Source organism: Grus americana, chromosome 12 (assembly GCF_028858705.1).
Source record: "Grus americana isolate bGruAme1 chromosome 12, bGruAme1.mat, whole genome shotgun sequence".
NCBI lineage: Eukaryota > Metazoa > Chordata > Aves > Gruiformes > Gruidae > Grus > Grus americana.
This window is the reverse complement of record NC_072863.1, coordinates 9,029,405-9,044,006: the sequence shown is the minus strand read 5'-3', so window position 1 is coordinate 9,044,006 and position 14,602 is coordinate 9,029,405. Positions and strand designations below refer to the sequence as shown.

Here is a 14,602-nt window from a genome sequence, read left to right as displayed (position 1 = left end):
CTGGGCACTCCAGGCTGTACCAGACCTACCTCTGCCCACAGTGCCATACCATCTCTGCTGCCTTCAGCTGCCCAGTGCTGCCATTAAAAGCATTTAGAGAAGCAAACTTGATGCAAAGACATGAGCTGAACCTCCAAGATCAAAACCTGATGCACCAGCTGGTATTCGTTCACTGGAAATACAAGAGTCAGCAGATCTTGGGCAGTGGTCCGGGGCCCAGGAGAAACCATTCAGCTGGAGTGGCTGGAGAGCATCCCCTGATTCCTCTGGGCTAAATAAAGCAAATGTGGGGGGTAGGAAGGGGGAATCAAAAAGAGCAAGGAGATGCCTGAAGAGGGTGGATGCAGGACCTCCATCCCCACAAGAGCTGCAAGACCCCACCACCCCACCAGGGCAAAGCTTTCTGACTGCTGCTAAAGCCACAGCCCGGCAGAAGCGTCCCACCAGAGCCCAGGAGGGGAACGTGGGGCATGCAAAGCCTTCGCTCCCTGCACCTGGCCAGAGTGGCTCCCCAACACGTCCCGCCTGTCCATATGAACACCTCCAGCAAAAGCACCAGGGTACCACTGTGACCCTCACACACTGCATATCTGCCACTGGCCCCACATTTGGAAAAATCAGTCCATTGGGAAAAGTACCCATGGACAGCCCATGCAGCAGCTCCAGGGAGGTGGCTGTGCACAGCCACATGTGGGCTGCATGATGCTGGGCACACCTTACAGGGTCATAGAATGGTTTGGGTTGGAAGGGACCTTAAAGACCATCTAGTTCCAACCCCCCTGCCTTGGGCAGGGACACCCTCCACTAGACCACGTCGCCCAAAGCCCCATCCAGCCTGGCCTTGAGGCCTTGAACACTTCCAGGGATGGGGCATCCACAACCTCTCTGGGCAACCCGTGCCAGTGCCTCACCACCCTCACAGGGAAGAATTTCTTTCTAACATCTAACCTAAACCTACCCTCTTTCAGTTTAAAGCCATTACCTCTTGTCCTATCACTCCATGCCCTTGTAAACAGTCCCTCTCCAGCTTTCCTGTGGGCCCCCTCTAAGTACCAAAGGCTGCTCTAAAGTCTCACCGGAACCTTCTCTTCTCCAGGCTGAACAACCCCAACTCTCTCAGCTTGTCCTCATACAGGAGGTGCTCCAGCCCCCTGATCATCTTTGTGGCCCTTTTAGTCTTTGCAAAGGCAGAAATAAAGCTACAAGTGCCAGGAAGGGAAATCGAAGGCGACAGCACACCAGATGCTCCTTGCCAACAGACACCAGAGCACAAGTGGGGAAGTTTGCCCTTAGAGAGAAGGGGAGAGCAGAGCGTTTCGGGTATAAATGCATTCTTTCGCATTCTCTGCGCTTGCCTTAGCAGATGATTTATGTGGACAAGGGAAGAGGAAGAGATACTGCAGGCTGTGTTCTGCGATGACTTTGGGGAGCACGCTTTTTTTTTTTTTTTAATTACTTTTTACTGGAATGATCTACACAGAACCAGAACAGGACAAGTGAACGTACCGAAGCTGCAGAGCAGCCAGCAGGAGTTATCAGGGAGGCAGAGGATATTACTCAGACTCTGATAATAACCACCGGCTCCCACCTGCCAACTGCAGTCTGCCTAACACAAAAAAAGTCCAAAAACAGGCGGCAGCAGATGTCTGCCTCCCCATGCAGGAAGCGTCTCCAGTATCCATGGGACACAAAGCAACTCCAAAATAGCTTTGAGTCCGACAATTTTACAGAGGCTCAAGATACTGAATTAAAAAAGGAAGGAGGGTTAAAAAAAAGAAGAGAAAGGATGTGCATCACATTGCAGTTGTAATTTACATTTAGAAATCCTACTGGGACTCCTGTGCTGGACTGAGACAGTGACAGATGCCCCAGCAGCCTGTCCAGCTGCTGAACCTGACGCAGCCAGCAAGGTCCCACAGCAGCCAGCAGTACCTGCCACCACAATACCGACGTCCCCGCACATCATGGCATATAACCGCCAAGGGAGCAGTCAGCCAAGGGATGCAGCAGCATCCTGGCCACGCAGCAGTGCACAGGGTCCTTCAGCATCCAGCAAAGAGTCAGCCCCCCAAGGCAGCGCTTTGGGCACCGGCTCCCGGCTGCTTGAAGATGGGATATGTAGAAAGGGCCCCCGGAGGAAGGAAGGTGTGGGAAAGGAAAGGCACTGCTGGCAGGCAACATCCTTGGGCTGGGTTCGTATTCAAGATCTGCGCTGGGTGCAGACCCAGCCTCCCGCGGGAGGGAAGGGCCGAGCATCATCGCAGGTCCCGTGGGAAGCAAAGAGCAAAGGAAAAGCAGGAACAGACAGCAAGATGTTGTTGAGGGCCCCAAATACCACTGAAGACATTTTCTGAAACAACAGAAGCTGGTCAAAATGCCAGATTTCCATTCCCACAGAAAACAGGGAACGTGCTACTGCTCCAAAGCAGAACAAAGGCAAAATGCGGCCAAATTTTCTGTTGTTTAAAAAAAAAAAAAAACCAAGGCAAGTTGACATACCACTCCAACAAAATCCAATCAATTCATTTGAATTTCGTTTTTTTCTATGGTAAAATTAAAAATGTAATCTCAAGCAGACTTTTAGACAAGAAGCTGCTCTGGAGTGAAAGCTGACAGCTTTACCTTGCGGTATGGGCAAGCAGGCTGTGGCTACATTTCCCTGCTGCAGGAGCAGAGAAAGATGTTTCAACTTATTTCCAAAACAAAAAAACCCCAACATCCAAAACCCCAGCATGCTTCATTGCATCCTGGTTCCAGCGGTGAGGCGTTTTACAACACAAAGTCTTCCCATCAGAAAGTTTCCAACTTGCCCTAAAGACAACATGAGGGGAGGTTAAACTTTGGGGTCAAGTCGCTTTTGCCCCAAGTGAGATGCACCATAGACTCAGAAAAGCTGGCAAAGCCAATGAACTTCAGAAGCACTTGGTTGCATGAAATTTGTTGATATGGAAGAAAGCTATCTGGGCTCTCCTTAGAGCCAGGAAAGCCCTAGAAACCCCCGGGGCCGGGGGCAGAGCGCAGCCCATTGGCAGCCACCACGTGGGACAGAGGACATCTCCCCTCCAGTTCACAGCTCATCCATCTCAGCTGCGCGAGGAGGCGAGATCTGCTGGAGGTCCGCCTGGGAATCGGAGGAGCCAGCGCTCGGATGGACACACCTGGTTCAGTTCACATTACTCCTGGTGTCGGCCCCGGCAGATGTGCGCACACAGGTCACGGCTAAAGCACAACAGTCGAAGAGAGCTTCGTCCTGACAGACAACGAATCCCTCGTTTCTGGAGTGCACAGAGCAGTGTTGACTCAGTAACCGATCGTGTCCCGGTAATACAGTGACGGATGAGCAATTTGCAGCCCAGACCCAAATGCACACCATTTTCACTTGCAAAGCAAGGAGTGGGGAGAAGAGGGAAAGAAATGTGGATTAAACCCAATAATTCCTGAGAGATTTCTCTGGACGAGTATCCCTTTCCCTCTTTCCGATATCTTTTTGGCAAGGACTAAAAAGACAGGCTGCTTTCTGGGCAGGTCTGTGTTTCCTTCTGCTGAAGATCATCAACCACCAGCGCCAGGCTCCAGGATCAGGCCCACGATGAGTCCAGCATAGTCTCTCCACTGATTTCATTTTAAGAGCCTCATCTCAGGCAATGCCTTTCCCTCCACCCAGGCTACAACCCATGATTTTCCAGGGAGCATCGCTGTTTGGAAAAACCAAGACATCTTCCAGATATTTATCTCACAGCTTCATTTAGTCAGACTTGATCAGTTCATAGATACATACACATATATTTATGGAAAGATGTAAAAACTAATTTTTAAGAAAGTGATGCTTCCATCTGCAGCAAGTATGAACCTGTTGGATCCCGGGTAAGGAGATGGCTGCCATGTAGGCTCTCACTCAACCGTATCTAAGTAAACACCAGCTCCCCAGAGACTTTGGTTGTTGCCATAATGCGATGCTGCAATTCGCACTGCTAGGTCATCACCACAATATCCTATGTAAAAACTCCCACATTTGTTCAAATTTGAAGAGGGGAACCAAGAGGTCAGGATTTTTAAGGCAGTCTGGAGGATTTCAGCATTTCCCATCTTCTTCCCTTTAGGGCTCAAGAGTGCTCTGAAAGTTGTATCCAAAAGTTTTCCAAGTTCTCTTGGACATGTCCCTCAGGACAAGATGATGGACAGCAATGCAGCAGCCACAGCTGAGAGCCCAGGACCCTTTCCTAGACCCTTTCAATGAGACAGGGCCACCTGGCCCAATGTTAACTGTGTCTCCAGTTACTCACATAGCTCTATGTCCCCAAGGCGCTTTCTAGGCAGACGCATGTCAAGCTCATCCCGAGCCAAGCCGTGTTTAATAGTCCTTGATGGACCTTAGTTCCATGAATTTGTCTTCTTGCGACTTTGACTCCATGTAACCTCTGGGTGTCCCCACTACATGACGTTCCTCATGTTCAATCCTTGCCGTTGCCCATAGCCAAAACCCCAGCATCACGGTGGTGTGCACCAAAGGATCCCAGTCTTGCTGACCCCAGTCTTGCATTCAGCTGGTGGCAGTGGTTTCTGAGTACCACCGAGCAGTAGCTCAGCTACAGTGCTGTCTTGTGTCTGCTCCCTTTCAGTGGTGCCCAGGCAGGCAAAGACACCTGAAGTATAAGCAGATATGACAAATTGCAGCATGATCCCAAGGACCATGAGCTAATATGGGCACTCAGCACCCACCCGTCTTCACTCTGCATCAGGGCTAAAGACAGCGCGGTGAGGTACACTGATCTAGCAGTCGACAAGGAAGGAATCTCAGCTGAACCAGCCTGTCCTGGACCACTGAGGAGTGGAAATGCTGCCAGGAAAGAAGGCAGCCCCTCCTCATGCAGGGCACATCCCCCATTTTCTGAGACCAGGAGCCATGGGGCAAGAGAGGAATGGCCCGGCCCCGTGCCCACAGGACATCTCCAGGATGTTTTGCAGCTGAGTGCCAGCACACCAACATGAGTGCTGGGCACACGCATTGGCCCGCACGGCTGGGACACGGTCCGGGGCTGGAGCCCTCTCCTGCAACGTCGAGCAGGGCTGCACCCTACAGCCTCATTTATTAGATCCCCGTAATCGCTCTTATCGGCTTACCTGCAGTAAGGCATTAGCGAAAGCCAAGCCACTCATGAAAGGGGCACCCTCCTCTATGTGAAAAGTCAATCAACATGTTATATTGTTATCAGGCTCGCAGACAAACCTCTCTTTGTACGACAAACTGCGCAGATACGATGCCCTGACTATCAGCGTAAGGTTATCTTGTCGGTCCATTAGCAAGTAGCACCTGGTCTGCTTCTGTCTGAAATATTCCTTTATTGTCCCCCCTTAAAAAGAAATCCAGTCTCTCCACAACAAAAAACAGCACAAAAAGAAAAGTAAGTTTGTATTCAAGTCAGGAATTGCGTTTCCCAGCTTCAGAAGAATTCACATGTTTTTAGCCACAGAAAAACAGATTCATCATCCTTTAAAGATAAATATGACTATCACTATTGCAACTGGGCAAATTTTTGCGTGCTTGAAATTGTTTTGATGCGTTCAGTCATGTAAAATGCTGTGCTTGGTAACAATTTAAAGATACATTAGCTCCCAAATTACACTGTTGAAAAGTATCTCCTTAGACGCTCTGGCATAATACAAGCTGTTATTCAAACTTGCAGCCCGAACAGAGGGTAAACCTTTTGCCAGCAGACTGGCATTATAAACATCTGGGATTGGTAAGCGATCATAGATTCACAAAGACTTTTGTGCATTTGTACGGTGTAAGAGCAGAAGCATCACCTCATCTGACCTTCAGCGTGTCTCCAACCCTTCAACCTCACCCTCGCCTTATACTGAGCCCAAGAACCAGCCTCATCTGAGCTGATCCGGGCTTCCCAGAGAAGGGTTTAGGCCAATGTCTGCCCACATGGGGTACGCGATGATGCACGTCATTGATGGATATGAGGATATCGGGGATTTACATGCCCTCCACAGATCCTGCTTTAAAAAACCTTTGCTTTGGGTCAGAATGGTCCGAGGCAGTGGAAGTCAGCTCCTAAAAATACCAGATACAAATTGCTCAGATGGACTTAGATCTGCAGCCTGTAAGCACAACACTGAAAAAGTTAAAAAAAAAAAAAAAAAAAGAAAATTGAAGAAAAACTGAAACCAGAAAATAGGAGCATGAGTTTAAAATATCCAGTAGATTTACTTGCTGATTCCACAGATGGTTTTGTATCATTTTGTTTTTCTTAAAGTGCAAACTTATTCTGATAGATGAATTTCTAGTTCTTCAGTTGTGGACTTACTGTTTCTTTGGAGGAACTCACAGCACAAAAGTTACAAGAACTCTTCAAAATGTATATATTACATACAACATGAGGCCTGGAAGAGTCACAACAGCACAAACAGCCAGCTGATGGATGCTATAAACAAACCCATCTCTGAAAGCCACCAATAATTTTCCTGGTCTGTCAATAAAAAAAAAAAAAAATCATTTTTGCTGATGTCAAAAGTGAATTAATGAACTTGCCACTCAATTAGAGCTTCAGCCAACTGCTACACATGACTCCCTCTCCATCTTCTAGCGTGTATTTGAACAGTGACAAAGAATTCTTGACTTCCAACCAAATCTTCATTAAAAGGAGAAATTTCAACAAACACAAACACTTGAAATAGAAAAACAATAATCAAGCTATTGCACTGTTTTAGTTGGTACAATTCCAGCTCTTCTATCAGGATCATCTAGCTGACATCTAGCCTTGTCATTTTTTTGCCCTGGGACAGGATGAATGTCTTGTAAAACAGTATGCTTCTGCTATCCTTGCTTCAGTCAGGCATTCAACAGGACTCTCTTTGGGAAAAAAAAAAAGTAAAAAAAAAGTAAAAAAAAAGTTGCTGCTACAAAAATGATAGTTGAAAGTCCTAAAGCTTTTAGCAGAATAGAAAAAAAACAGCAGAAGGATGCCGTGTCAAACCGACACGGCTCACCCCGCCGTGTGAGCCAGGGACAGGGCACCTCTGCTGAAGGCTGAGCAGAGCCACGTACAATAAATATTGATATTGTATGCATGACATTTTTCAGTAGGACAACCCAAGCCTGCAGGCTGTACAGCGGGAAGGCACAGCAACCACGTGGCCCTGCGCTGTCAGCAAAATCCACACAGATGGGGACGTTTTCCACCTGCAGAAGGAGTATTTTAAAAGTCAATCAGGTATTTGAAAACGTCTCTCTCAGCAGACAGATGAATGTCCCAAGGCCCAGCACAAAATGGAGCAGAGCCCATCAGCAGATACTAGCCGCTCAGATACGGCACCCTGAAGGCATTTCCAGGGAAGCAATCACCATGATAAAGGGTGGGAAGACATGATCTTGTAAATATTTTAACTACTGTTTGTCTGTCTCCCGGCACAAGCACAGAGTGAGCAGAGTGAGTCCTGGTAGACATCTAGGCACTCCCAGATGGGGAGCGTCCCATTTTCCAGCACAAATACCCACTTCTAAGGAAACTTTCCAGCATGAATGGGCTGCAGAAACCCGGAGGGCTGCACCCAAAGCGACCCTGCCCAGCCTCCAGCACTGCCACGCACAGCCACTGCCTCGGCAGGGAAACCCGCCGGTACCCGTTTGCTCCCCAAAATGAACAGCCTTTTGCGCCCCATGAAAAAGCAATTAAAATGTTATCGTAGCAGCAGCATCTCCTGTTCCCTGCCACAGCGAGGGTTGGATTGACCTCAAGAAATAAACCTTGGAGAAAACAGGGTGACAAGAGGAAGGTTACCAACAGCTGAGCTGTAGGAATGACATCTCAGCACCAAGACCTCTACAACGTGCAATGGTTTCCTGTGACATTTGGAGATGTTTAAAAGCAGAATAGGGTGAAAATTGCAACTCACAGGGGTTCAGAGCAGCTTCCAAAAACACAACGCGAGGCAGAAAGCAGTGACGTCCCGCTCTGTGCCCACGGAGGGCACGGCTGCCCCTTCTCTCTGGGAAGGCGGCTGCCAGAGACATCACCCGCTCTGCAAAGTGCCTGTTCTCCGTTGGAAGCAACACCACCACCTTTGTAACATGTATAAAGGAGTTACCAACAAACTGCTTTTCCGCCCAGGAAGAGACCACGCTTGGCCAGCCCAGAGGCGATGTTCAAGCCTGCAATTTGACGAGAGCTCTCAAAACATCCCTGCCGAGAGGATAAGCAAGCCAGAAGGTATTAAAGAGTTACAGATCTGGGTAAATCAAGGGATATGCTGTGCAGATCTTGACTTTCATCCAGCACCTGGGTACGGCATGGACTGCTGGAAACCCGCATAGAGGTCCGGCCCACCCGGCTGGTCTGGCAGCACACGGCGGCAGCCGGAGCAGCAAACGGGATGGGTGCAGGAAAACTCGGGGCTTCTCCAGGGGCTGGAACTACAAACTCCTCCTTAGACATAACCAAGGGAGAGCAGAAAGGCAAAATTAAATGCAGGTTATGCAGCAGGAACAGCCAGGCAGGGGAGCTGTTTTACACACGCAAACTTGCAGAGCCATCTTTATATATCTTTATTGCACACATCTTATCCTTACATATCTCATGGGATGAGGCCAACTTCCCTTCCCAGGACAAACTATTTCTACTTAATTCTGCCAAATCCATCTGTTCCCAAGACAACTTTTGTCACTGCCTAACACAGATATTTTGGAAGGGTAAATCTTCCCCTCAACCTCCCACCCCCCCCAGTTGCTGGATCAGTCAGAACATTCCCTGGGTGATGCTCTGGCCACTAAAAGGGATTTCTTTTCCTCCTGGCAAAACTCGTGAGATGCCCAGGAGCACAGCATCCCCACACAGGTGAGCTGGACCACACCACCTTTACAAAGCCCCCCAAAAGCCTGCACCTCCTCTCTCCCAGCGCCCGCTAAAGCCGCCCACCCGGCGCAGGAGCCTCTCCAGCACCCATGTTTTATTTTCAGGCTTCCTGGCAACGAGCTTGTCGGTTATAAATGGGATCTCGAGTGAGAATGCCGGAGGTGAGCTAATTAGTGGGTGGCTGTCTGGAGCAGCAACGAAGCGCCAGCCACCCCGGACTCTGTTTGCTTTGGGTGCCCGATGTAGGACGACCGATCCCAGCGGGGTGCAAGCACACGTTTGCATCGTACAGCCTGGAAGACATTTGCACTGACTCGTAATTTGGGGGAAAATACTATAATTTATTTGCAGGCATGATTTGCCATTGGTGTGGCATAAATGTATGTGTGTGTATGTACACAGCTCTATTTTTAGAGCTGCATGGCCAGGGTGCCGGCTCCACGGTTACTCCATTGACAAACAGGATGCGCTCTTCTCTGAGCTGGGAGGTTTTCAGTCTTCCCCCTTATTGTAAACATTATCTGCCTTCAAAATCCTTAATGTGTTGCAGATGTGACAAACAATAAAAGACCTATCATAAAAAAAAGCCTGCCATCTCCATGTTTCCCACTGGGGCAACTAATAATGAATTTATTAGCATATAGCGCTCACCAACATATGTTTATAGTCACTCACAAACTTTTGACTTGACAGTTTACAAGTATGTTTAAATCATTAAAGTTTAAGTTGACTGTCCAGTTATTACAGGCTCATTATAAATAGGAAACAAAGGTTACATTTTATACAACAGGCGATAAATCAAAACTAGCCTGTATTTGAGACTGACTGGTTTGGTTTTTTTCTTTTGCTCTTTTTTCATCTCCACGTTTTCAAGACCTTTTGAGGGGACATCTCGGTGAGGCCACCACCGAACAGCTGTTTGCAGTTAGCTGGCAGGACCAGCGGCACCCACGTCGGCGAGCAGGAGAGACTCCGACTGCATCCAAGAGATGCAAAGACCTCAGAGGTGGCAAACTCTGCCAATGTTTTTGCTCAACCGACGGCCAAACCCAGCGCCAGTCCCAGGCACCCAGCCCTCCTCCTCCCGAAGGCATTGCCAAGTCCATTTGCAAGTCCTGGGAAACCCTCCACATGGGAGGAGATCTCCGCTGCCACCATGGGGCAAAGGAAATTTCCTCCTAAGCTGAACAAAGCCTCTAAGAAAAGGAAAGCAAAGCACCCAAGCTGGGTTCCCTGACTGCAAACCTCTGAAGGTCGGCAGGGGCACTCAAACACCCTCAAAGGGGGTTTTGGGTTTGAGCCCACTGCTACGACACACATCCCCCCTCCAGCCATCCAGCTGTGTTCCTGCCTTAACACTGCAGAGCATCCAGTATGGGACAAAACCAGAGTCAGTAACTCAACCCCACTCCTTTCTGCCTCTATTACAGGGTAACCACCTTGGGAAGGAGAGAGATAAAGCCACGCTAAATGTAAAAGTTCATTTTGCAAAGTATTTCCAGATTTCAAAGCCTGGCATCATTTCAAATCGGCATGCTAACCTAAAATTTAGGATTTGTGGAAGGGGTGGGGGGGAACGTGGAAGGGTTTCTGGTCCCTTTTATTTCGTGCTATGTATATGTGATATGAGATGATGGAAAAAAATTAATTGAAAAATACCCTTTCAAAGTAAAAAGAAATATCATTCTCAAAAATGTTGAAAGTGAGTATTTCCACACCATCAGCAACTTTTCCTGGGCCTGTTTCCAACATAAAACTTGAACAGAGTCACAGTTTATATCCAATACCAACCAAATAGGATTCTGTCACTGTCAGATCAGCTTCGCCTTTCTGCTCTAAAGCAAAACGCAAGAAAAGAGCATTATGGCATGAGGAAGCACCAGAAAGTCTCCCTGGCCACCGCAATGGCACAGCTCGTGTCCTCCAAGGCCAGACGGTTCCTAAAAGCTGTGTTGGACAAACCTCATGCTCTCAGCAACCTGAAAGACTTAACCTGCCAGGAACACAACGCCCCAAAGCCACTGCTGCTTTAAAGTTAATATTTACCCATCCTGTAGCAAAGGCAGCAGCAAACACCCTCCAGCAGAGTAGCACAGGGAGGACAAGTCCTCGTTTCCTACTACATGTTCACATACCGCAGTGACAAGAGAGGTCTAAATTGCTAGACAAGCAGGTTGTTGGGAAGATCAATACAGTGATTAAACTAACCTAGAGAGACAGAAAAAGCCAGAAAGGATTATATACCCAGCTTCAGAGATCACTGATGATATTATGGGGAAGGCTATAAGAGGAAATTAGAAACACATTAAAAATAGCATAAAGGTGTGACACAAAGATCACGGAAAATGAAACACGTATCTCTGCTCTTGACTCAGGACGATGAGGATCACCTGTATTTCCTTAACATACACTTTGATATTTAGTTCCTGGATGAAATAAAGTACATTTGATCCTTCTCCAAATCCTGTATTTCTCTTTCAGACCTAGATTGGGGGATTTAAAAAGCCTTTTCGTTCCCTTAACCAATATTTGAATATATGTATTTTATATATTTTACATAATGTGTCAATAATCTTTGATATGAAACTGGCATTTAATATTTCAGCTCTCACTTCATTAAGGATATTTTAATTATCCCAGACCAATGGAAGGGAATTTATAAACATCTGTGCTTCGTTTAAGAGCCCAAATTTGCCTCTTAAACTTCAAAGCTGTAAAGCTGATTTTATCCAGGTTCGGTTGTCTGGTCTCTGGAAGAGCAATGCATGGCACTGGAACCAGCATTAATTGGGTCAAGCCTCCAGCCTGCAGACCCACGTCCAGCAGACACTGCTCATCCACGACAGCCACAGCCTCTAACAGCCTGGTCTTGCTCACAAGAGCAAAACAGATGATACTGAGCTCCATGGAGCCAGGAGTAGGATGACAGTGGTTAGTGGGTCAGGGAGAAGACACACACCAACGGCATTTGTGACTGCCCAAGTCACAACTGGTCCTTTGCTTCCTCCTCCCGATGGGTGACCAGGGACTACCTCGTTAATAACGTAGCCTCAAAGCACTAGGAGTGCGTCATGGCTCTTTTCAAAGCAATCAAAGACATGACTCGTACTGGCAAGTAATGCAATTTTAGGCTCCTGAGTACCTAAATCACTTCTGAAAAATGAGCCTGAGTTATACATAAAAAATTACCAGGGGTCTCTATACCCTAGATCAGAAATAACCGTTGTTTGCTGCAGTCAAACAATCCTTACCGACTTTCTGATGTCCTCTAGAAAGCAGAAAAGCTCATCCCTAAGCTCATGAGCGTGGGCAGCAGTGGGAAGAAGAGAAGACGGTGACTCCGGGACCTGCAGCAGGTTTGCAACCTGTCTTGAATCCCCTCCCATGGGTTGCCCTCAACACACCCCTGCAAAACCGACCTGGAAAAGCAGCAGCATTACTCCTCCAGCTGCTGTCCCTGCTGGCATCAAGGCCAGCTGGCACGATGCTGGGCATGAACAGTCTCTGAGCATTGGTGGTGTCTGCAGTGAGCCAACCTGAGCAGACACCACAGGGCAGCTCCCCACACCATCAACAAGACCTACAGCCCCCAGAGGGGCAGCCGCTGTGGAACCACCGTCCCTGTCACCTGCTAAGAACCGGAGCTGGTTCCTCACTCGCAGCTCTCCATCCCCAGAGCCTCCACCGCAGTCATCCTCATCATCACAGTCTCCGCTTTCCTCCTCCTCCTCCGGGGTTTTGCCTGGAGCTTTTCGGCGGGGCAAAGCCATCCCTTTGAGCAGCTGAAAGACACGAGGTGCCACAGTCATTCAACAGCTTCCCTCCACCCTCCCTCCCGCTTCATCCCACGCTTGCAGGGGGATCGGGTGACAAAGGGGGACCGGGCTCTGTGGAGCCAGGACAGTGGGACAGGACCCCATCACGCTCCTCATGCCAAAGCACTGATGAGCTCAGAATCATTCATGGACAAAGCTGCACACAAAACCTCAGTGGAAGAAACAAAAGGAGGAGGAAAAAAACACATTGAGTAACTCTGTCCTTCAGGTCCTGCCCGGCAAGCACCACATGAGCTGGAGCACATGTACCAGCTGTGCGAGACCCCGCTGCCACCCAAGCTCTGGAGCCGGCTACAAAACACGTGTCCAGAGTTAGGCCAGACAGGACAAAAACCAGCAGTAAGAGGAAACTCTGCTCAGGGATTCTCACTGCTTTCAGGGACCTCTCCCATCTGAGAAGTAACGCATGTGAAAAGAAATGGCAGATCTCTCCGATTCGTATGGTGCCTCACAAAAATAACCAAAAAAATCTCATTCCTCACTCTTGAAGTGCAGAGGATGCTAGTCGAAGTTTTTGGGATAGCCAAGTGACACAATGAAAGGATCTTTTAAAGCACGTTTTAAAGCCGAGTCCTAACTAATGGTGACAGGTTGCAGACCCCCAAGATGGGGGCTCGAATACCTCCACTGAGCCCGGGCTCAGGACTGCTTTCCAAACACGGTGGGAGCTCCCCACGCTGCCCCTTCGCAGCACACGGGTGGATTAGACACATTTTAAGCTGTCGGCTTCCTCTTCCCGCTGACTTTTCTGATTTTGCTGTTGCTGAAAGCAGCCAGCTATTTCATCATAAACCCAGATCCACTTTGAAAGTGTGAGTCAGCCGGTTAATATATGCTGAAAATTTCTATCACTACCACTCTGCTGTTAAAAGCCTTCTTGAATTTAATCTCAGCACTAAAAAAATAATAATGAAAAGGATAAGTAACAGAGAAGATATTGCAAAATGGGAGCTTTCCGCATACTTCAGGGGCTTAGTTAGTTCCATCTATTGCAGCAATATGCGTGCCTTTCAAGGCATTTTTTAATATCTGGAATCTAGGTTATATTTTTAAACTATTAAGCTAGTCTTAGAAAACAGTTTCTCAAATATTTAGCTGCTGAAGTTTATACAGCCTTGGAGGAATGCTTTCGGCATCTGGCTTGCTCTGTCCACGGCAATGTCCACATACCTCAGTTTTTATATTAGAGGAGCATAACGTAATGAAAAACAAATGGCTCAACATGAGACCCCTTCGGGTTCCCCGGCTGCGTCTTGTGGGGAGAAACAACGCAGCAAAACTCTCCTTGGCATATGCAAAAGTCTGCCCAGCGTGACAGCCGTGCCGGGTCCCACACCCACTGTAGGAAGCAAAAAGCAGCTCATCTGCCCAAAAGTCAGAGGATGCTTTTCCGTGCCCTTCAACAGCCTTTGGCTCAGACTGTTTAAGTTCACTTTTCAGGAATTTTATTTTATTTAGACTTTTACAGGCCTTTCCCAGAATACGGTGTAACCACAAAAGAACAACAACAACAACAAAGGCAAATGCAGCACAGAGAAGAACTTGCACAGGAACCGAACACGCCGACCGCTCAACTCTTGACACCATCACTTGTCATTCTCTCCTCCAAACGAAGCCCACAGCTAACAGCAGCCCTCAGCACAGAGTATGTCAGCTCAAGGTATAACGAGGGTCTCCCACGTACAGCAGCTAATTACAACATGCACCCGTTTGGACCCATTGCCCCCGCGCACCGCTGCTAAAAAACCAAGCCCATCGTGGTGGAAGGGGACCACAACTGCTCAGCGGCATGATGCTCACGGCTCTGCAGGATGCTCTGCAGGATGCTCACTCCTCTCACCCAAGGCATGGAACAAGCCAGCCGGGACCCCAGTACTACCTCAGTAGCAGAACTTTCATTATTTGCCC

At 48.2% G+C, this 14,602-nt stretch overlaps 1 protein-coding gene across 2 annotated transcripts in view; it reads right to left on the bottom strand.

Annotated features, from left to right (window-relative positions):
- GPC3 (glypican 3) overlaps nucleotides 1-14,602 on the bottom strand; it is a 153,411-nt gene that overhangs the window by 15,112 nt on the left and 123,697 nt on the right. Inside the window, exon 7 of one of the 2 annotated variants that reach the window (XM_054839327.1) lies at nucleotides 12,487-12,640. The exons of the other annotated variant lie outside the window; for it this stretch is intronic. Coding sequence (XP_054695302.1) covers nucleotides 12,487-12,640 — 154 coding nt within the window. The remainder of the gene's footprint in view (nucleotides 1-12,486; nucleotides 12,641-14,602) is intronic. 2 annotated transcript variants of the gene reach the window in all.